Source organism: Cynocephalus volans, chromosome 6 (assembly GCF_027409185.1).
Source record: "Cynocephalus volans isolate mCynVol1 chromosome 6, mCynVol1.pri, whole genome shotgun sequence".
In the NCBI taxonomy this organism is placed as follows: domain Eukaryota; kingdom Metazoa; phylum Chordata; class Mammalia; order Dermoptera; family Cynocephalidae; genus Cynocephalus; species Cynocephalus volans.
The window spans coordinates 119,279,609-119,301,304 of NC_084465.1; the positions used below are offsets into that span (position 1 = coordinate 119,279,609).

Here is a 21,696-nt window from a genome sequence, read left to right on the forward strand (position 1 = left end):
CTCAAACACACCAAGCTGCAATCCTGCCTCTGGGTCTTTGCACTTGCTTGTCTTTCTGCCTGAGTTCAGGTCTTCTCCACCTGTCCCTTCACATGGAGAAGCAATTACCAAGAGGTCGAACCAAATCATGCAAGCACATTTCAAACTTCTGCTGGTGGGATATGTCGTGTCTGCTCACATTCCAATGACCAAAGGCTGGCGTTGGCAGGGTGGGGAAGGATGCACTACGCTACCTGCTGGATGCACTACAAAGTCACATGGCAAAGGCTTGGATGTGTGACCCTAACAAAGGGAGCAAGCAGGAGAGTCGGGTCAATCATCTAGTCCACCACACACAGGGATGTTCCAGAGTGCCTCAGAGACTGGAGGGAATGCCCCAAGGCCAGAGTTCTCCTGGGAAAGGACAGCCCCACCATTGCTTACCTCCGTATTCCATCAGCTTCTTTCTAGTTTGGTTCATGGAAGTGAAGGCAAATATGGACCTCACCTGCTGGTGAGCTGACAAGCCCACATCCCTTCCTAAAACAATCAGTAGTTAGGGCGCTGGAGGCAGAGAAGTATAAAATGAGCCATTTATGGTGAGCGAAGAATCCCAGGAATCACTGGACATCCTGAATAGATTCGTAGAGGGTGTACAGACTTCAGGACTACTTCAAGACACACGCTTTGTAGCTGTCCCAACTAGACATTGTATGACCTGGAAATTCTGCAATGCTTAAATTTTTATCATACGTCTATGACATATATCTTATGAGGGTACTACAAAAAGTCCACAGAAAAATAGAATTAAAAGATAATATATTTCCATGAACTTTTGAAGACCCCTGTATATATAAAACATATAATGATATATATTTTTATAGGGGGAAGGCAATATAGGTGTTTTTAAAGGCCCCTCAAGAGGCAAGGATGGGCAAATAACTTTTAAGGCCAAAAAATGTCTAATAATTAATATTAAGTTGTTTACTGTGTTGTAATTCACTTCCATGACAGCATTTCTTCAGTAAAGCCGAGTAAACACACATACGCAAATACACACACACCCCAAGACACAGCATCCTCCCTCTGGCAGCACAGCCCTTTACTGGCTGTTATGGCTCAACCCCTATGAACCAGGACTAGTAAGAATAACTTAATTCAAAATCCTGCTGGATGGTAGGTAACGGGAAAACTTCCTGCCCCCATCGAGCCAGGCTCAGTGTCCAGAGTGGGTCTGAAGGTGGGAGGTCTTCAAAAGGATCTAGCTGGGCTAATATTCAAAATATTTATTAGCCAGTATGACAGAGGTCCTGACCAATCAGAACTACGGCCAGCACACTCTAACCTGCTGGCAAGTGACCATAATCCCTGCATCCAGCTGGGGAAGCTGTAGAGGTGGAGGCTGGGCGTCCATTGGAAGGGTTGATATTGGAAGGTGAATGAAAGCAGACCCTTCCAGTGTGACCTGCTGCTTTCCTGCATGCAAAGGACTGCACATTACAACCCGAGACCCCAGGAGGCCTGCAGGGCATAAGCTAGATTTGTCTTCCTGCCGGAGGCGATCACCAATTATACATGCTGCGAGGCAAGCTGGCCTCCCGCCAGAGGAGGAGGTGATGAGATTTGCAGAATCTCTCTCTGATCTAACTTGTTAGAGAAGTTAAAGAATACCCGTCCAGGAGTCAGCACAGTGCGGAGAAAAAGAAGCCAGGATTCAAATCCTTGCTATCTGGGAGGCTTAGATAAGAGTTCCCCAACCTCTCTCGGGCTCAGTCGCGTTGTCTGGAAAAGGGGAATTATTAACAGTATCTACCTGGCAGGGTTGTAATGATGAATGAGCTAATGAGCAGCTTTTATTATTATTCAAGATGGGAAAAATGATCTAGGAATTAGACCAGAAATAAGTGATCAAAAACTAACGTGAGATACAAAGTTACATGAAATTGGCAGTGGGAAGTCTGGCTCAAGGGGAGTTGTTTCTACTACTGTTTGCTTTTATGTGTCCAGGATAATCCAAGGCCAGTAGAAAGTAGGAATATTGAGTAAGATCCAAGGCCTTTCTGATCGGAATTTGCACAGACACATTCTCATCCCGCATCCTCTCCAGGTGCTGGTCCAGCCCAGCCAAACTGGAGGCTGGTGTTGTTTGTAACAAAATAAATGATCTGTTTTTCCTTGAAAAGCAACATTAGCTGCCACTTTCCCACCAAGATGAAAGAAAACCAAATAGGACTCTAATAACACCCATGTGACCACACCTCCATGCTACAGTCTTTTACTTTTCCATAATAACCACGTGTGATATGTGAAAATATATCAGACTCTACAATAGCTACTAATGCTGCCTGTAAAAACCACCCACCTCTTATGGAACACCACAGGTTTTTGGAAACTCGTGTGGGCCTTTTTTTCTCTTCTCCAGATGAGACATTTACTGTAGAGGGGTGACTGAGAGAAGAACCCAGATGTGCTAGTGGCAGGACAGAAGCATCCAAGATGCCACACTTGCCAACTGAGGAATGCTGAGCCAAGCAGCTTCGACTGCTGTCTTTGCAAAGGTTAACACCTGAGAGGTGGCAAATACCCCTGCTGTCCCCCTTTCCTCAGCTCTGATGTCCTAAGCCTAAGGCCGAGGGCATCCTGGCAATTTCCAGAAGGTACTACATCCCAGAAGGAACTTCATCCCAGAAGGATTGTGCCAGGGGGCTAAGTTTGCTTAGCTGTACCAGAACCACATCGGTGGCCAACTTACGCACTGTACTTTTTTCATTTCAACCAATCCCCCAAACCAACTTAAAACAAGAAGAGCCACAACCCCCACCAAAATTTTTTTTAAAAAGGAATATTTTGAAAGCTTAACTGATAACTCCACAACCTTCATTCAGCTGATTCCCAAGGAAATGGAAGGCATTCTGGAAAATGAATTTAAAAATTGATTTAATGTTGAGCCATGTTAAATGTTTTAATTTCCAAGCAATGCGATGCCCACCAACACATCAATTAGCCCCAGCAATCAGGCAGGAATATTGGCTTCTGTTGAGGGATTCATTTATTTCAGCTCTGCTAAATGTTGAAGAAAGAGAAATCCAATGCAGCCTGGAGCTCCAAAGAAGTGAAATTAAGCCAGAGCAGAAACCAGATCAGGCCCTGGCTACAGCAGCGCCTTTTCCTGCTCCCACCTCTCTCCGGTTTCTCTCTGGAGGGAGGGCAACAATCTGCACGTGAGGTCCTCATGCTGCGAACAGAAAGCACTGTTCCCTCCCTAAAGCTCCTCTGTCTCCAAGCTGGAAAATAAAAGAGGCTGAAGCAGGACAGAGAAGGGCTCCCTGCTGAGAACACTGGCTGGCTTAAAATTCTGCAACATCATTTTTAACAATTATTTTTCCTTTTGGTGCCTTTTAAATGTCAAGGCCCTGGGGTGTCACTGCCCTAGTTGAGGCTCTGGGTCCAGGTAGGGCTCTCCCACAGTCTGAAGCATCCTCTGTCTCTACACACCTTGGCTGGCTGCTTGCGGCACCATGGAGCAATGCACTGAAGCCACTCACCACAGGGGCTTGGCCATGAGAACCATCAGGGAGCAGCCAAGCCACAGGCCCCATGACATGGGAGCTCCTAAAAGCAAACACAAAGCGAGAGTACGTGTGAGGTCTCGGCAGCTGCAGAGGGCGATGCTCCCTGACTCTCTCTGGGACCACTCAACTCCGAACCTTGATCTGCTCACCTCTTAAATGGGAATAATGACCTCAAGTGGGAGGGCAGGTGGGGAGGGGGGATTAAATAAGACTGTGTGAATCAGCGTGTACCAGATCTGCCAGAATCAGAAGCATCACCTGGGGAGCTTATTAAAAATGCAAACGCCGGGATCTCCCCTGGAGATTTTCATAAAGCGAGTTTGGGAGGAGGCCCAGGAATTTGTATTTCAAGCATCATTCATTATCAGATGATTCTGATAATTAAGCAAGTTTAGGAAGCAGAAGATTAAGGGTCTGGCCCACAAGAAGGCCTCACCCACTGGCAGCCTGTGCTCAGGATCTGTGGGGTGACTGGAGGGAGTCTAGGCTCTTGCCCAGGTGGAGACCTGCAGGCAACATCTTTTTAAAGGGCTCTCAGTCACCTTCTGACACTGCTGGTTCAAGGGAAAACCAGTACTGCCTCTCTGCAGGGGGGTTGACAATGTCCATTGATATTATAAACACACATACCCTCTGACCCAGCAATCCCACTTTGAAGAGTTTATCCTATAGACATACTTGAACAGATGCAAATTATACAAGGTCATTGGCTGCAGAATTGTTTGTAACAGTAAAAAAAAAAAAAAAAATAGAAATAACCAAAATGTCTATCTATAGAGATCTGGTTAAATACAGTTAGGGTGTGGTCATAAAACCAACAATTGCACAGCTCCAGTGTGTAAATATAGAACTGTCTCCGAGGTATATTGTTAGGTGAAAAACACAAGGTGCAAAGCTAGGCATATAACAAAATTTTTGTAAAAAAATGCAGAGATAATCTAAATTTGATTTGCTTGTATATGCACAGAATATCTCTGGACAAATACACAAGAAGCTGGCAACATGGTTGCCTCTGGGGAAAGGAACTGGGTGGCTCAGGGACAGGGATGGAGGGAAAGGTTTCACTACACACCTCTTCAGGCCTTTTTTTGAACCATGTACATGATCTACTGTGTGTATTCTCTATTCATACAAAACACTATAACATATAATATGCATACATTTATTTTTAAATCTCAGTGAAAAGTTTTTTAAATGATAATAATGTATCAAAGGGCATGGTTTCTGTTTGCAAGTGCCACTTTTGACCACTTGTGGCTGCAGAAATTGGGAACCCCCTCAAAGCACCATCCCTAAGGGGATGCTGGGGAGATGGATGGAGACCTTCGAAACAGGAAAAGGTAGATTGGAGGTTTTAGTTCAGCATCAGTTCTCTTTCTTCTCTGGACATTTGCACATACTGTTTCCTCTACCTGGGACACTACATGGCTAAGTCCAATTTATACTCCCCTCGTGCCTCAGCCAAGACATCACTGACTTCAGGAGGTTTCATGACCACTCCCTTCTGGCCTCCAGCCTTCCCTCTCACCACCCAGCACACTGCCACATGATCACCTGGGTATGGATGTCTTTCCTCACCCCATGGTCAACAGAGAGCTCAGTGAGGGCAGGAGACAACCTGGCTTGTTCAAATCTGTCTGCCCAGAGTGTAGCCCAAAGGTGGTAGTAGGACAAAAGGCGTCATGAAGAAGTGATGGGGGGGAAGAAGAGAAGAAAGAAAGGCAGGAGGAGAAGAGGGAAGGAAAGCCACATCCCCGGGGTCAAATGCGACCCCTCTGGAGGCTTCCCCCACAGCCCCTATCAGATTGGAAAGAATCTCCTTCATTTACGAGAGGGCCTCATCTGTCTTGCTCACCCCTGTATTCCCAGCCCCTGCTGCAGATCTGGGACACAGTAGGTGCCCAATACATACCGGCTGAACTAATTAATCCCGGACAGTGAGAAAGGAGGAGGAATTCAGTCCTGAGAGATTCTGATTCAAAGGGCTCTGGGTAGGGTCTGGGGAACTGGAAGTTTTTAAACGCTCCCCGGGGTGACTTTAAAGTGCAGACAGAGTTGAGAATCACCATGTGAAGCTTGTAGGGTTTATCTCTGTCTGAATGCAGAATCCCCAGTGACTGTCGGAGCCCCCACCCTGAATCTTAGGAACGTTCCCGTCCCAGACCCTGCAGAACGACCGAGGGACAGAGGTGGGGTTAGGGGTGGGGCACAGGGCAGGGACGGCTCTGCTCACCTGGCGGGGACGGGGACGAGGGGGTCCGGCTGGGGCTGGCGCTGGCGGGCGCGTCCAGGCGAGAGTGAGACTTGGCGCCATCTAGTGCCCGCTGGAGGCTCTGCAGCTGTAACGTGCTGAGCTGCCGGCGCTGGGCGGGGGTCACCGCCGCGGCGTTCTCGGGACCCAGGGAGGCGATTTGCTCTGCGGACAGCTCCTGCAGGAGCGAATGGGGGCCAGGGGACAGCGCCCTCAGTGCGGGGGGGTGGGGGAAGAGGGAGGCCCAGATCTCCCAAACCTCGGTCATGGCCCAGGGCTCCCACAACTTTGCCATACCCATGTACTATTTGTGCTCCTCTTTAAGATGTTTCACTACTGAAATAGATGCATTTAAAAATAGAACATTTTAAATGTAAATTTCTATTTAAACGGGAAACCAGCGAAACCAGCAGGACTTGCCATAAGCAAGCACTAAATAGAAGCCAAGAGAAATAAAACAATTTTGTTGAATTCTAGCTAGATGTGTTGGCCAACACCACCTGAACCCCTGGCTTCTTAAAGAGAGAGAGAGAGGGAGAGAGACAGGGAGGGAATTTTTAAAATATTATAGCGGTGTTAGAGACATTCTACCTCCAAATTGAGACTTCCTGCTTAAAGTAATCAGAAATATTAAAGGATTGAAAAGGGAGTCATGATTTTCTTACTGCGTGACTTAAGGCTGTTTAATGCAATGCAAGGTACCTTCGCCACACTTCAAGTCCTCCACCTAAGGAAACACTGATGAGGAGGAGAAAGCACAGGCCTGAACGCCAAAGACCTGCATCTGAGCCCCAGCTCTGCCCCATACTAGCTGTGTGACCTCAGACGAGTCACACAGCCTCTCTTGGGCTTTTGCATTCACTGTGGGATGTCTCGGAGAACTCATCTCCTACGCGGACTGATTCCTGCTCTGAACACCATGTGATGAGCCCTGTTAGGGCTCGGTGGAAGGAGACTGCAGTAATGTGTTGGTGATGTCTGCCGTGGACGACAGAAGTGGGGGACTGCCAGGCACACTATGTCTTTGAGTACTCTGAAAAAAATATTTTCTGAACACTCCCAGCTCAAAGAACTTGGTGACTAGTTCCAGTGGGACTGAAATCAGATGGGATGGCAGGATTCTGCTTTTACAGAGGAACCTCTAAAGTCATCTGCTTATTTTCTAAGGGCCCCAAGGAATCTGGGAGGGGTGCTTATAGCCCCTCATCCCTTCCTCTTCTCTCAGTCATCCTGTTCTCCTCTCCTGTCCACGGAGATGCTTCCCTGGAATCATATTCCTCTGCTTAGAGCCCTTCCCTGCACCCCCCTTCAGGACATAACTCAAGTTCCTGAATGTGGCAATGGCACTTTCAAGATCTGGGTCCTGCTCACCTCTCCAGCCTCGCTTCCAGCACTTTTCACTCCAGGAGAATGAGCATCAATATTTACACCCCCAGGAGGGTGTATGCATCTTCTGCCTGGAACGCTGATCCTCCCTCCCCACCAAGATAACCTGTCCTCCAAGATTCAGCATCACCTCGTACCCTCTCGCCACACACACACACACACACACACACACACACACACACACAGAGTTGATGCTCCCTGGCTTACATCTACCATGAACACAGAGTCTGTATTATAAAATTTATCTGTTTTCCAAATGTTGCTAACTCATGACCCACAGGCCAGATTGAATCTCTAGGCCTACCACAGTGTGTTTTCAAAAATAAACTCAAATTGGCTGCCAACATTTAATTATCAGGAGATTTTACATGAAAATGAAGATTTCCGGCTTCTAAAAAAAAAAAAAAAAAAAAAGGAAGATCCGGGAATACTGGGCCCACATGGTCACACTGCATTAATGTGCTAGAGACAAGGAGCCAAGAAGCAGCCTCCCCATTTACAGAGGGCTCTGCAGTTCACCTCGGTCCCTGCCCGGCCCGCTGCACTCCCTTCTGTTACCTTCCAGGCCCCTGGAGGCACTGTGTTATAACTCTTCACCAGAGCATCCCCAGAGCCACCCAGCCTGGAGCCCACCACAATGCAGATGGTCGCTAGGAATATCTGGAATAGACAAATACCTAAACGAAGCAGCAGCCACAACTGCACTCCAAACAAGACTAAGAGAAAGTGCTTAGCAAAACGCCAGCATCCATGCAGAGCGCCCCAGAGGGGCAGCAGGTATTTTTGCTCAATGGTCTTGAGAAGGCCTATTTATTTCCTCTAAACCGCTATGCGCCTGCGCTGTGCTGGGAACTGTCCGGGGCGCTGACGCGGTTCAAGGGCGGCTGTCTGTTTTGAACCAGAGATGTGGCATCATGGGAGCTTGCCTAGGCTGGTTTGTGTGCCTTCTCCAGATGTGGCGGACAGAACGTGTCCCTACGTCACCCAGCAAGCAAGAACACCAGGGTGACTCCCTCCTCATCAGAGCAGACTGTTCCCACCAAACACTCTCTTGTTCTTGCCCACGGACAGAAAGCAGGGACCTCTCCCTAGATACACTGTTTCCCTTCCTTCAATTGATCCAATTCCACACTCTCAATTTTTTCCACAGCAATTTATCACCTGACCTTTTGTGGTTTTCTTAATGCTCTTCTTTAAATCAACTAAAATATTTTTTACTTAAATTTATTTTAAAAGGAAATGTTATACAGGTCCACAATCCCTTATCTGCAATTCAGAAGTCCAAAAAAGTCTGAAAACTGAAAGCTTTTTCCACAGTTTAAAACAAAGTTATTTGCCAGCCAAACATGACCCAAACTCATGTGAGGCTATTCATTTATAGTCTCTATTTATTCCAATTAGCGTGACTTGTCACATATTTCTTCACAGAAATATTAATGAGTTGTTTGCAAGATGTTTCCCCAGACACTACCGGGGATGTTAAGTTATGTACAGTTATATGAACAGGGTGATCTTTTAAAAAATCTGAAAAATTCTGAATTCTGAGATAGATCTGTCCCCAGGGGTTTTACATAAGGGTTTATGAACCTGTCACAACATAAATAGAAAATCAGTACTATTTGCTATGAAGAGAAAGTGACCATAAAAATAAATACAATAAAACATAAGTTTAAAATTTAAGAAAAAAATTTGCAAAAAAGCACCTAGAATTATCTTGTGCCCACCCATTGTTGGCATACAGATATCCTCAGCCCTAGCAGAAGCCTCATCACCACCCCCCTAGAATCCAAAGCCTGTCGCCTGTTTCCCAGGGTGATTTGAAATGGGGTACAGTTCCCATTTCTCCTTGAAGAACTGAGCACCTACTTTGAATATCTCATCAGGAAGGTATTTTATTGCTGATGGCTGGAAATATGGCATCAAATCCTTGTCGAGCATTTGGAGCTCTGCTGTAGTTAATCCAGCTGGGGAGAAAAGGAATCATGAGGGTTTAGTTCAAGCCATCAGAACTCTGCTTGTTTTATTAATGGTGCTATATAATGTACAGATCTGCATGTCCCAGGCAAGCATCATCTCTTACAAAAGGCCCTGAAAATCACACTGGGGAATCAAGTTCTTTAATCAACTCAGAAAAAAATGTGGGTCACATTAGCCCTGATTGGCCTCCTACAGTGAAATGTATGCACAGAGGTAGCTACTTCATACACTTTCAGATTGTGTATAAACCTATGAAGGGACCAATTAAATCACATTCTAAACTAGTGTTTTTCAAACTTTAGTGTGCACAAGAATTGCCTGTTTAAAAGGCAGATTTTCAGATCCCACCCTCTGCAACTTTGAGTCATGAAATCTAGGTTCTACTGTAACTCCATTGATGTTTGCTACACATGGCCAGGGATTATTTTATTATTTTATTTTATTTTAGTCCCCAGATTTAAGTTGGGAAAAGAGAGAAAGACACACTCAGGGTGCATCTTACCTGCAATGGTCCCAAGCTCCTGCAAGATGGAGCTGGTCCACTTGGTGGGATCCCCAAACACAACTTCTGCCTTCCTCTTAAACTCAGCCAAGACGTGGATGCTGCAGAGTAGGGCCCCAATTCTGGCCACCACCACCCTGGTTAAAGAGGGAGGGGTATAATGTGAGCTCAAGGAATTCTCCAGCCAAAAAATGATGAGCAGAAGGTAGGTAAGGCCATCTCCAGAAAGGGGCAAAGCATCAGGAAGTGGAGAACATCTGGATGGATGAATGGAAGGAAGGATGGATGGATGGATACATAAATGAATGAACAAATGAATGAATGAATGAATGCTTTGACATTTTGCACACTATTATTTTGGTTACCTGAATTCTGAGATCTTTATAAGCGGGATTTCAGTGATGTTCATAGCACACAGGGTTGCACCAAGTCCTACTAAATGAAAACTCTTCAGATCCTGGATACTATAGTCTGAATCATCCAGGAACCCTTGCAGAATGGATTTAGCCTATAAAAAATGAAAAAGGATAGAAAATGAACTATCCAAGACCCGAAGGTCTGAGGAGATAACTGAGCTATCGTCACAGACTTCTGACTAATCCCCAATCCCATCCCTCTGGAATCCCAACTCCAAACCATCCTGGCTACTGCATCCAGGTTAATTTCCTTAAGGTACTGCTTCAACTGAGTATGTCCACTTATCTATGGAGGTGTCTTTAGACAATGAATCTCTTGTATCCTTCATGAGCATTAAAGACACTGTGTCCTGTGTCATTATCTGCTGGTTTATTTTCTTCAGTGACTCTTATGACCTTCAGACAGTTTGGACATTCAAGTTCTTCTGCATCAGGATTTGAACTTTTCCCACATCTGTTTCTACAACTTCCCAACAAAACTTTATAATTTCCTGCTGCCCTTCCTGTGCTCAAACCAGTCCCTCCATCTGAAATGCATTTGCAACTGTTAGAATCCAGTCTTCTATTTTTTGGTTCAATTCAAATGCCACCCTGTTCATGAAGTTTTTCCTGACCATCTCAGTCAGAATGAATTTTTCTTCCTATATGGCCCTCACTCTTCAATTCCAGGGAGTAGTATATAAAATTCCTTGGTGTTAAAAAATCACACAAAAATATCTCCAGAGAGCTTTGACTTAACTGAGCTGATATATAGGATCCTTCTAATCCTATAATCCATTCATTGTTCATGACTTCCCTGGAGAACCACCCCTCCCACACTCTTACTTCACGTGATTCAGTCAGAGCTAACTGTATCTCAAGTTCCAAGGGCAATGACATGGCCCTGTCATGGCCAATCAGTTCATCTCTTAGCCTGGTTGTAGTAATTGGTTCTGGACTGGACATGTGGTCCAGCCAGAGCCAACCAGGACTTTGGAGCAATTAGGAAAGAAGAGCTTTCTTTACTCTTGAACTTGAAAGGATATACACATGGATCTGCTAGAACCCACCATGTGGAGATAACCTGCCTCTGAACGAAGCCAACAGAAAGGAAAGCAAAGTCCAAAAACAAGGTGAGAGATGTTTCCAATGATAGTATTGTAGCTCCTGGATCCAGCCATAACTAAACTCTACCCTTGAACTTTTCAGCTATTGGAGTCAATAAATTCCTTTTCTTGCTCAAGCTAGTTTTTGTTGGATTTTCTGCCACTTGTACCTAAATAAATACTGATTCATTTAATTGGCCTGCATTGGACCTCTAAGCCTATCCCTTGGAGATGAGCTATATAATAACAGCTGGATCCTCCAGTGCTCATGGGGGCAGGTGAAAAAGATGACAAGAGCTCACAAGGAAAAGATGAGGAGGACACATCCAAGGACAAACATATCTGGGATGGGAGTGAAAGTCAGAAGGATACAGCCAATCTTTTCATCTCCCTTTAGTATAAGTCATCCCTATCACATGGTATGGATCATTATTACAGTGTTGGGAGAAAGTGTTGGGAAAGATTGTGGAATGTTGCAATGGGATTCCACTTCTCATGCAGCTGTTGCCTTCCTGTCTTTCAGGTCTGTGTAAATGCTGCCTCCTCAGAGAAAACTGTCCCCTGATCTTGCCCATCTCAAACAGCTCCCCTCCCCACTATCCCCATGAGCACCTTGTCCACTTTCTGCATCACTTAACCCGTTTTTTTTTAATTTTTCACTTTGATCACTCACTGTTATGTCTGTATCACCAAGTAGGCTCCCCAAACACAAGGACTATATCCAAGTAGTTCACCAGCACCTAGCATACTGACTGCCACACAGTAGGAGTCCAACAAGTACTCTTTGAGTTAATAAATGAATGAATGAATGTTCAAGTGGGTGACCTACAGAAGTTATGGGTAATATATACTCCTTTGAAATGGCATCATTTTGAAGGCAGCTGCCTTCGTGTGATGGGCTGGCTTCAGGGAGATTCCCATGTTTCTGCAAATTAGACTGGTCAGTGTCTTCATTAAATTGCCCTCAATAATTACAAAGTTCATAGCTACTACAGGGGAGTTTCTGTAACACCATGCTTAGACTTAAATGTATTTGGCTGAGTGGAATATGCTTCCAAAGTAATAATAGCTAGCATTTATTGAATGCTTATAGTACACTGGCACTATTTCAGCCGCTTTACACTGTCTCATCTAATCCTCACGACAACCCTATGAGGTAAGTATTAATATTATCCCTATTTCACAGATGAACAAAGTGAGGCAAAGAGAGGTAAAGTACCTAGGCCAATTTTCCACACAGCTGGAAAATTATTATTCCAGGATCAAAACCCAGGCAATCTGACTACAGAGGCTGTACTCTCAGCCAGTGAAGATGTTTTGCTATGGAGAAAATGGAGATTCAAGTTACCTTTTGAATTTTTCTTATTAAGTCTTCGTAATCAGGTTTCACTAGCTGACTCATAGCAATTTATGTTCCCCAACAATCAGGCATGTCCATTTTAAAATGAAAGTGCAAAAATACAATCCAAATAAAATTGCTTTGAAGATGTGATATTAAATTGTCCTTGCCACTGGAACCCAGAATGCAAGCTCAGCCTGCAAGGTGATATGTCAGAATATATTTCCTTGAATGACTGGACCAGCGTATATGTAATGATTCCAAGACAATTAATACCAACACTTTTAGGCAATATTAACCACTGAAAAATGAATAGCTGTAAGATTTCAATCTCTCTGTTCATCCCTCTGGCTTCTATAATAGTTTTTCTTTTCCTTATATTGGTTTTTAAGCTGAACTATCTGTTAATGTAGTTGTGCCAGGTCTGACTATTAATCTAGAAACATGCATTTAGGGGTTTGATTGGGAGCTAAAGTTGAAGAACTGACTGCAAATGATATATGCAAATGTTAGGTTTTCATATCCTCTTCAAACATATTGATAAATCTCACTGCCACCCATGGAAATTAAAATTGGTGCAAAGGGAAGGAGATACCCTAGTTTCTATGTTGAATATATTTTTCTTTTTCTCCCAGACTGCAAATGGAATTATTTTAATATCAGAAGTGTGACAGCATACTTCTCAAACTACTCAAAACTAGTTTTAGGGCCACAGAACCACAGGATTATAGAATACAAGAGTGAAAGGAGCCTTGGATTGTTGAATCTAACCCTCTCATCTTGCAAATGAGGAGAATAGCCAGAGAAAGGGAGTGTGCTGCATGATGATGTTAATAATGATGATGATGATGATGGTGACAATGATAATGATGACAACAACTCAGACAACTTATTTTTATTGGCTACTCTGTACCAGACATTGTTCAAAATGTTCTGCATATATTAACTCATTTAATCCTTGTGGCTGGGACCTCCATGAGGAGGCAGGCACCATTCCCAGTATATTCTATTTGAATGGCACCACTCAGAGTTATGGGACGTGGCCATCCTGATTACAAAAAGCTCATGAGAGTTGGGGACATGCATTGGTTTTACTGGGCTGGCCTTCATTCTTCCTTTGTTTGATAACACCACATTTTTCTTCCTTGGAGAACTACTCTGTATTTGTTTCCTATTGCCACTGTAACAAATGACCACCAACTTAGTGGCTTAAAACAACACAAATTTATTCTCTTACAGTTTTGGAGGACATGACTCCTGAAATGGATCTGTTCCTTCTGGGGGTTCTATGGAGAATTCATTCCCTTGCTTTTTCTAGCTTCGAGAGGCCATCTCATTTCTTGCCTTGTGGCCCCATCTTCTGTCTTCAAAACCAGCAGCACGGAAACTTCAAATCTCTCTGTGTGTCCCTCTGTTTCATTGTCACCCCACCTTCTATATCTGTGGCTCTCCTGCCTCCCTCTTATAAGGACCCTTGTGGTCACACTGGGCCCACCCAAATAGTCCAGGGTAACCTCCCCATCTCAAGATCCTGAAGTTAATCACATCTGCAAAGTCCCTTTCAGCACATAAAGTAACATACTCACAGGTTCCAGGAATCTGGGCGTGGACATCTTTAGAGGGCCTTAATCAGCCTACCACACACCCTTCCCCACTCTCAGCTCATGTGGTCACAGTGGGATGGACTCCACTCCCTGACATAGACCTGGCCAACCAACATGTTCTACCTCTGACCACAGTGATGGTTCAGGTATGGCCAGCTACACAATTGAAGTTAATACTGGAACTTTTTCAGAAACTAATAAGGAAGAGGTATATTTTGGGCTTGCTAATTAGGTACTATACAAGCCTCATGCTGAAAATGACCACTGAGAGAGAGCCGCCTGAGAATGAAGATACAGGGAGGAGCCAGTACCTCTCTATCAAGCAGTGCAGTGTATTAGACACCCCAAACTTCTCTCCCCATCAAAGCCATTAAAATTCTGGAGAGAACTTCTTTAGCTCATGAAGGATTAACTTACACAGGAATTGTCCTCCCACCGTAAGCATCTAGAAAACTGAACAAGATATATGAGACAACTGTATTTAGATATTGGAAAACATAGAACCATAATCTTGAAAGGAGAGCACATAAAGCAAGCCCTAAGATTGCCCTCACTTACTGTCCAAAGGCAGTTTCCAGGCCACGGATCAGGAAGGGGAAACCAAACAAGCCCAGTGGTCCAGCTGAGTTGAGGATACAGAGATCCAAGTTCAGAGAGGTGAGGGCACCTATCATTTGTGGGGCAAAGTACTTGAAAGGAGGAAATTGTACAGAGAGAGAGAGTTCCAGAAATTTGTAGAGATGTCTTTTCAAGTACTGAGTGCTGATTTATACACGCAAGGAGTGAAACTCCACACAGGCAGGAACAGAGTCATCAGAAAGCAGTAGGCTGAGCAATTCAGAGCTCACATGGAGTTGGAAATAGTTCACATTCCCACAAGCCAGAGTGGAGAGATCTTGAAATACATGGAGCATTAGGTAGAGTCCTCAAAAGAATCATGTCTCAGTAATGGGGGTAAATTAACCATAGAATGAAAGTCCGTCTGGACTCATCTAATAAAGCTGAAAAGGAAAGCATGAAAAGTATCAAACTGGTTTGAAAATAACTTAAATGTATGCCAGAGCAAAGCCCAATGCTCTCTGAAAGAATACAACTAAATCAAACACTCAACAATGTTACAATACATACAAGCAAACAAGCACAAAAATATGACCCACAACTAAGAGAGAAATCAGTCAATTGAAACAGACTTAGAAACGACAGTGATGATGGAATTAGCAACAAGGATGGGAAAACAGCTATTATAAATAATATAACTATATTCAAGGATATAAAGGAAAACATAAGCAAAATTAAGAAAGAAAGGGAATATTTTAAAGACCCAGCAACATCTACCTACCTGTCCAGGGGACCATTCTGTCTGCTGGCTTAGGGAAGCCACAGTGTCTATGGAGCCGAGGTCCAGCTGCTCCAGCTCACTCTCATTAAGAGCCAGAGCAATGCGCCCCAGGGACATGATATGGTATTCTCTCCAGCAAGAAGGCATGTCCCACACCTTTAGGTGGAAAAGAAAATGGATTACACTGAACATTCATGATAGTATTTGCTATGGTCTGAATATTTGTGTCCCCCGCAAAGTTCATATGTTGAAACCCAATCGCCAATGTGGTCATATTAGAAGGTAAGGCCTTGGAAGGTGATTAGGTCATGAGGGTGCAGCCCACATAAATGGGATTAGTGCCCTTATAAATGAGACCCCAGAGAGCTAGCTAACCCCTTTCCACCATATAAGGACACTGTAAGAAGGTGCCATCTATGAGAAATGAGCCATCACCAGACACTGAATCTACCAGCACCTTGACTTTGGATTTCCCAGCCCCCAGAGCTGTGTATAAGTAACCCAGTCTAAGATATTTTGTTATAGCAGCCTGAACAGAGTAAAACAGTGCAGTCATGCACCACATAACGACCTTTCAGTCAATGACGGACCACATATAGGACAGTAGTTAGAGCAATAAGCTATACCATATAGCCTAGGTGTGTGTAGGCTATATCATCTGGGTTTGTGTAAGCACAGTCTATCATGTCTGCACAAAGATGAAATCGCCTAATAATGTATTTCTTAGAACACATCTAGTTTGTTAAGCAACGCATGACTGTATTTAAAACAGACATAGGGAGATCTGTTATACAGCATGGTCACCATAGTTAATAATAACGTATTGTATACTTGGAAATTGCTAAGAGAGTAGATCTTAAATGTTCTCACAACAAAAAAATAACAAGTATGTGAGGTGATGAATATATTAGCTTGATTTAACCATTCCACAATGTATGCATGTATCAAAACATTGTTGTACACCTTAAATATATACGATTTTTGTCAGCTATAAATTAATTTAAAAATAAATAAAAATTTTCTAACAGTCATACAATAAATATCCTTAATATATAAAGCTCTTGTAAGTCAATAAGAGAAAGATGACTACATTTGTTTTTTTAAAAAGTTAAGCAAAAGACATCAACAGGGAATTCACAAAAGAAGAAGTAAACAGATGAGGAAAGGTTTATTCTCAGTCATAATGAAAGAAATGCACATTTAGGGGGCTGGCTGGTTAGCTCAGCTGGTTAGAACATCGTTCTGATAACAGCAACGTTCAGGGTTCAATCCCTGTAACAGCCAGCTGCCAAAAAAAAAGCAAAAAACAAAACACACTTCAGAAATGTACATTTAGAACAATCAAAGACCATGCTGGCTCATCACACTGACAAAGTAAAAAGAATGACCAGTTATGATGCTGGAAAGATATGAGGTAAAGGACACCCTCCTTGTTGTGGCTGAGAATATAAATTGGTACATGCTTTTGAGAGGGCAATTTGTCTATATGTATCAAAAGCTTTTAAAATATTTGTACTCTTTGACCCAGAAATTCCACATCTGGGAATAGCCTAAGTAAATAATGAGACAAGTGCCCAAAGATATGTATTTATAAAATATAAACAATCTAAAAGTCTAACAATTAGCTAAATAAAGACCAGCCATAAAATAAAATATTATATTGCAATATTGAATATTGATATAGATTTATATTTCTGATATGCAAAACTATGCACTCTATGCCACTGGGTGTGGAAAGCAAGTTACTGAATAGTAGGTGAGTGTGATACCATTTTTTGTAACATATATATGTGAATATGCATGAAGTATATGTACAAAATATGTTACTATTTTATACACATATGCAGAAGTCTGGGAAGCTTCAGGTGAATATACCAAAATATCAACAGTGCTTATCTCTGGTTCAAAGATGATGACTGACTTTCTTCTTTATTATTATGACTTTTCCATAGTAAACTTGGATTATTCATATAAGAAATAGTCATAAATATAATTTTAAGTGATTTAATTTTTAACCCCACAAGGGTAACTAGATATTCCACAACAATCTGAACAGCTAAAACAAGTCACTCAAAGGGAACACTTTAAAGATGGCAAACTATTTTCAGTCCTCTTTTTACCCCTTTCTGCTATATTTTCAAATGAATTTGCGACAGATTCTAAGAAAACCTGTTGCAAGCAGCTTCCTCAAAACCACCTTGGTCAGAGCATCAGAGCATCCACTAGATGCCAAGACCCATCTCATTCCACCTCTGCCAACAGCCCTAAGAGGGAGGGACTGGAAATTTCCCTGTACCTCAGATGAGATCACGGCTACATCACTGAGCCGATGCAGTGAAATTTCAACAAGACGATGTACGTGAAAACTCCTTGAGAGGCTCTGTGCTCAGAAACACTGGGGCTGGTTTGGGGGTTTGTTTCCCTCTGTTTAATGCTTCCTCCCTGAGGTGGGCTTTACCTGTATTGTCCTCTCCTTCAGGGCCATCAGCTGAGGCTGGCTGAAACCCTGGACAGCCCCCAGCCGCTCCACGCTCCTGGTGAACGCATCATCCTCCATGCAGAGCAGTTCCTCTGGGCTCCAGCAGGCATTGGCTTCGGCCAACTTGAAGATGTCATCAGAAGACGGAGCCACGACTCCATGGCAACCTGAAGAGAGGAGAGACGCAGGGAAGGAGCAGAGGAAAGGGAATCTAAGGAAATGTTAGTCCGTGTCTTCATTGAAACGATTAATATTCTTCGCCAGTCAGTTTTATTCACAAGAGGCAGTACAGCACGGAAGTAGAGAGCAGGGACCCAGGGGCCAGCGTGAATCCCATCTCTGTCATTTCCTGCTAATTACCCGCTAACAAAAGTATGGAAATGTCAGCTTTTTGCACATCCTCATGCACAGAGTAGGAGCTTTGTAACATTACAACTGGACTACAAACACCTTGAGGGCAGGAAGACATAAGATCTAAATCTAAAGCTTTTTTTTATTTTTGCTTTTATTATTATTTTTAATTTGTACATATTTATGGGGTATTGTGTGATATTTTGATACATGTATACAACGTTTAATGATCACATCAGGGTAATTAGTATATCCATCACCTCAAACATTTATCATTTCTTTGTGTTGGGAACATTCAAATTCCTCTCTTCTGGCTATAAAAAATATACAATAAATTGTTATTAATTATAACCATCCTACAGTGTTATGGAACACTAGAACTTATTCTTCCTAGCTAGGCACAATTGTGTACCCATTAACCAACCTCTCCCTATCCCCCTCTCTCTCCTATCCTTTCCAGCCTCTGGTAAACACTTTTCTACTCTCTACTTCTAAGAATCAAATTTTTTAGCTTCCACGTATGAGTGAGAACATGTGGTATTTCTCTTTCTATATCTGGTTTATTTCACTTTACACAATGTCCTCCAAGCTCATCCACATTGGTGTAATGATAGAATATTGTTATTTTTTAAGGCTTAATAAGTATTACATTGTGTATATATACCATATTTTCTTTATCCATTCATCTGTTGATGGACATTTTGATTCCATATCTTGGCTATTGTGAATAGAGCTGCAACAAACATGGGAGTGCAGGTATCTCTTTGACATACTGCAAATTCAAAGCTATTTAACCCCTCCGTACTTAAGTTTCCTTGTCTATAAAATGGAGATAAAATCACCTCATGCGCTAGTTATGAAAACTAAATATGTCATTATATACGGAGCACTTAGAACAACGCCAGGCATACAGTTAGCACTCAATAAATGTTAGCCATTATTATTTATGTTACCTGCCTGGCCCCTAAGCATTTGAGTTTGCTACCAGCACTAAGGGTTCCAGAACTATGATGAAGGAGTCCTCCTATCCAGCTGAGAGGGTGATGTGCTGTCCATGAAAATCACGGTGGGGGCTGTGGCCTCCCCATCCCTAGAGAGAAGATAAATAGGCCCACTTCATTTCCTTGGGCAGCAGGAGAAACCCATCCATTACATTCTCTGAATAAGCTGAACCTTAAGCCACTTACTCACCTACATGCAAATGAGATATTGTCTTTGCTGGCCCCAATGTGCCCTACCTGGGAGAAAACCCAAGGCTCCCTAAGAGCAATCTGGATTTCTTGTCTTACAGCTGACCACCACTGATGCTCAGAGACTCACTGGCACCACCCGAGGCCATGGCATTTCCCAAGCCCTGTGCCCGCATCCTTCTCACCACATCTTCAATGGAAATCCACTGGACTCCAATCAAGAGATAAAACTGGACCAGATCAAAGGTGCCAGTTTAAGTCCTCAAACATCTTTATCGCAACCTGCGTGGAGAGGATTAAAGACCCATCCCTCCTACACCAATCTCCACCCCACTCTGCAGTGAAAACGGGATCAGTGGAAGCACAGAATTAGAGAGGAACAGAATGGCATGACAGCACAGCAGGGGCTTGCTCTCATCACTGCTGTATGTCCAGGACTTAGAGTAGGGCCTGGCACATAGCAGGTGTTCAGCAAATATTTGCAGAATGAATGAACACACACATGCAAGTTAACTAAAATAAAACCAAGAAGTAGAGGCTTCCTTCTGCAATAGGCATGGGTCACGCTCTCACTCTCTTTCTGCTGCCATCTTGGTTCCACATTCCCTGCACAAAATGCCACAGAAACTGTGTCCCTGCTACACAGCAGGAATTGCCACAGCCCCAGGCTGAGACAGAGTCTGGAAAAGAATCTGACAGTGATGAATCAGCACCAGAGTTCGAGGAACAAGATTCTACACAGGCAACGACACAACTAGCCCAGATTATGTCCAAACTGGGTCTTCAACAGGTTACAGGGTTTACTAGAGTCACTATCTGGAAATCTAAGAATATCCTGTTTGTCATCACAAAACCAGATGTCTATAAAAGCCCAGCTTCAGATACCTACATAGTTTGGGGGGAAGCCAAGATCGAGGATTTATCCCAGCAAGCACAGCTAACGCTGCTGAGAAATTCAAAATTTGAGGGGAAGGTGTCTCAAACATTCAAGAAAATACAGACTCCAATTATACAAGAGGAGAGTGAAGAAGAAAAGGTTGACGAAACAGGTGTGGAATTTAAGGATTGGTCATGTCACAAGCAAACACGTCTAGAGCAAAGGCAGTCCAATCCCTGAAGAACAACAGTATTGACACCGTAAATGCTACTATGGAATTAATGATGTTACCATCTGACAATGAGGACTGTTTTGGTGTTTCAAAAGAGTAACTATAGCTTGGCTTGAAATTTGTACTATTTCTGTCATTAATAAAGTTATGGCTTCTTGTTGGATAAAAAATAATAATAATAATAAAATAAAACCAGAAGTAATTCTCCTAATTCATTAATTACTAACAGCACGGCAGCAATGAATACCCAGAACCAACTAAAGAAAACTCTGACTATGCACTGGTAACAGAGCTTCCTCCTCCTCAGCATGGAAACTCTTAGTTTTGCATACTACCTGCACATAGGAGGAGCACTGCAGTGAGAACCAGATTGCTAAGGCTTGAGGGCAGGCAGTAGCTGCTGGTGGTGAATACTAGCAGCTTTGGGTGCAAAAATGCAAGAGCTGTCTATTTACCAACTCTGTGACTTTGGCCAAGTCCCTTAATCGCTCCAAACCAGTTTTCTTCATCAAGAAAATGGGAGAAATCATAGCGCCCACGTCGTAGGACAGAAACGAGGACAGGACAATGGATGGACGTGTGATCACCCAAAGCAGATATAACCAGATCCTGACACTTCTTTGCTCGATGCTCTGTGATAGCTCCATCCAGAGCAAAAGCCAGAGTCTCTCCTTTGTCAGGTCCTGCGTGACTGGCTTGTCTCTGGCTCGCCTCCAACCACGCTCGCCTCTGACTTCCATTCCTCTCTTCCTCCTGCTGGACTTGGAAGACTCTAACTTCAAATATCCACATGGCCCCCCACTTCCTTGGGCTTTCACGCAAATGTCACCTTCTCAATGAGAACTTCCCTAATGGGTCTCTTTTCACATTGCAATCCTCGTCCTTCCTTTGTTTTATTTTCTTCTTGGCACTTATCATCCACCAAACAATATAGATTTTCCTTATGTATGGAATTCATTGTCTGGCTACCACCACCTCTCCCAATTTGAAAGTAAGCTCTGCGAGGGTAGGGATTTTTGTCTGTTTTGCTCAATAAATGTTGAATGAATGAAAGCAAGCACTGACTGTCAACTATTATGATTACTATTATCAAATCTCATTAATTTTGTCTCCTCAT

The 21,696-nt window shown here is 43.3% G+C and overlaps 1 protein-coding gene and 1 pseudogene across 1 annotated transcript in view; one reads left to right on the forward strand and one right to left on the reverse strand.

The window, feature by feature from the left end:
* Positions 1 to 3,520: 3,520 nt before the first annotated feature.
* The window catches only part of OTOA (otoancorin), an 85,878-nt gene continuing 67,702 nt past the window's right edge, over positions 3,521 to 21,696 (reverse strand). The window contains exons 23-29 of the mRNA XM_063100666.1: positions 17,909 to 18,096; positions 15,451 to 15,606; positions 10,033 to 10,175; positions 9,668 to 9,804; positions 9,055 to 9,152; positions 5,785 to 5,980; positions 3,521 to 3,591 (exon numbers count right to left, since the gene is read on the reverse strand). Of these exons, the coding sequence (XP_062956736.1) occupies positions 3,521 to 3,591; positions 5,785 to 5,980; positions 9,055 to 9,152; positions 9,668 to 9,804; positions 10,033 to 10,175; positions 15,451 to 15,606; positions 17,909 to 18,096 (989 nt within the window). The remainder of the gene's footprint in view (positions 3,592 to 5,784; positions 5,981 to 9,054; positions 9,153 to 9,667; positions 9,805 to 10,032; positions 10,176 to 15,450; positions 15,607 to 17,908; positions 18,097 to 21,696) is intronic.
* LOC134380086 (nascent polypeptide-associated complex subunit alpha-like) lies at positions 20,027 to 20,679 on the forward strand (annotated as a pseudogene).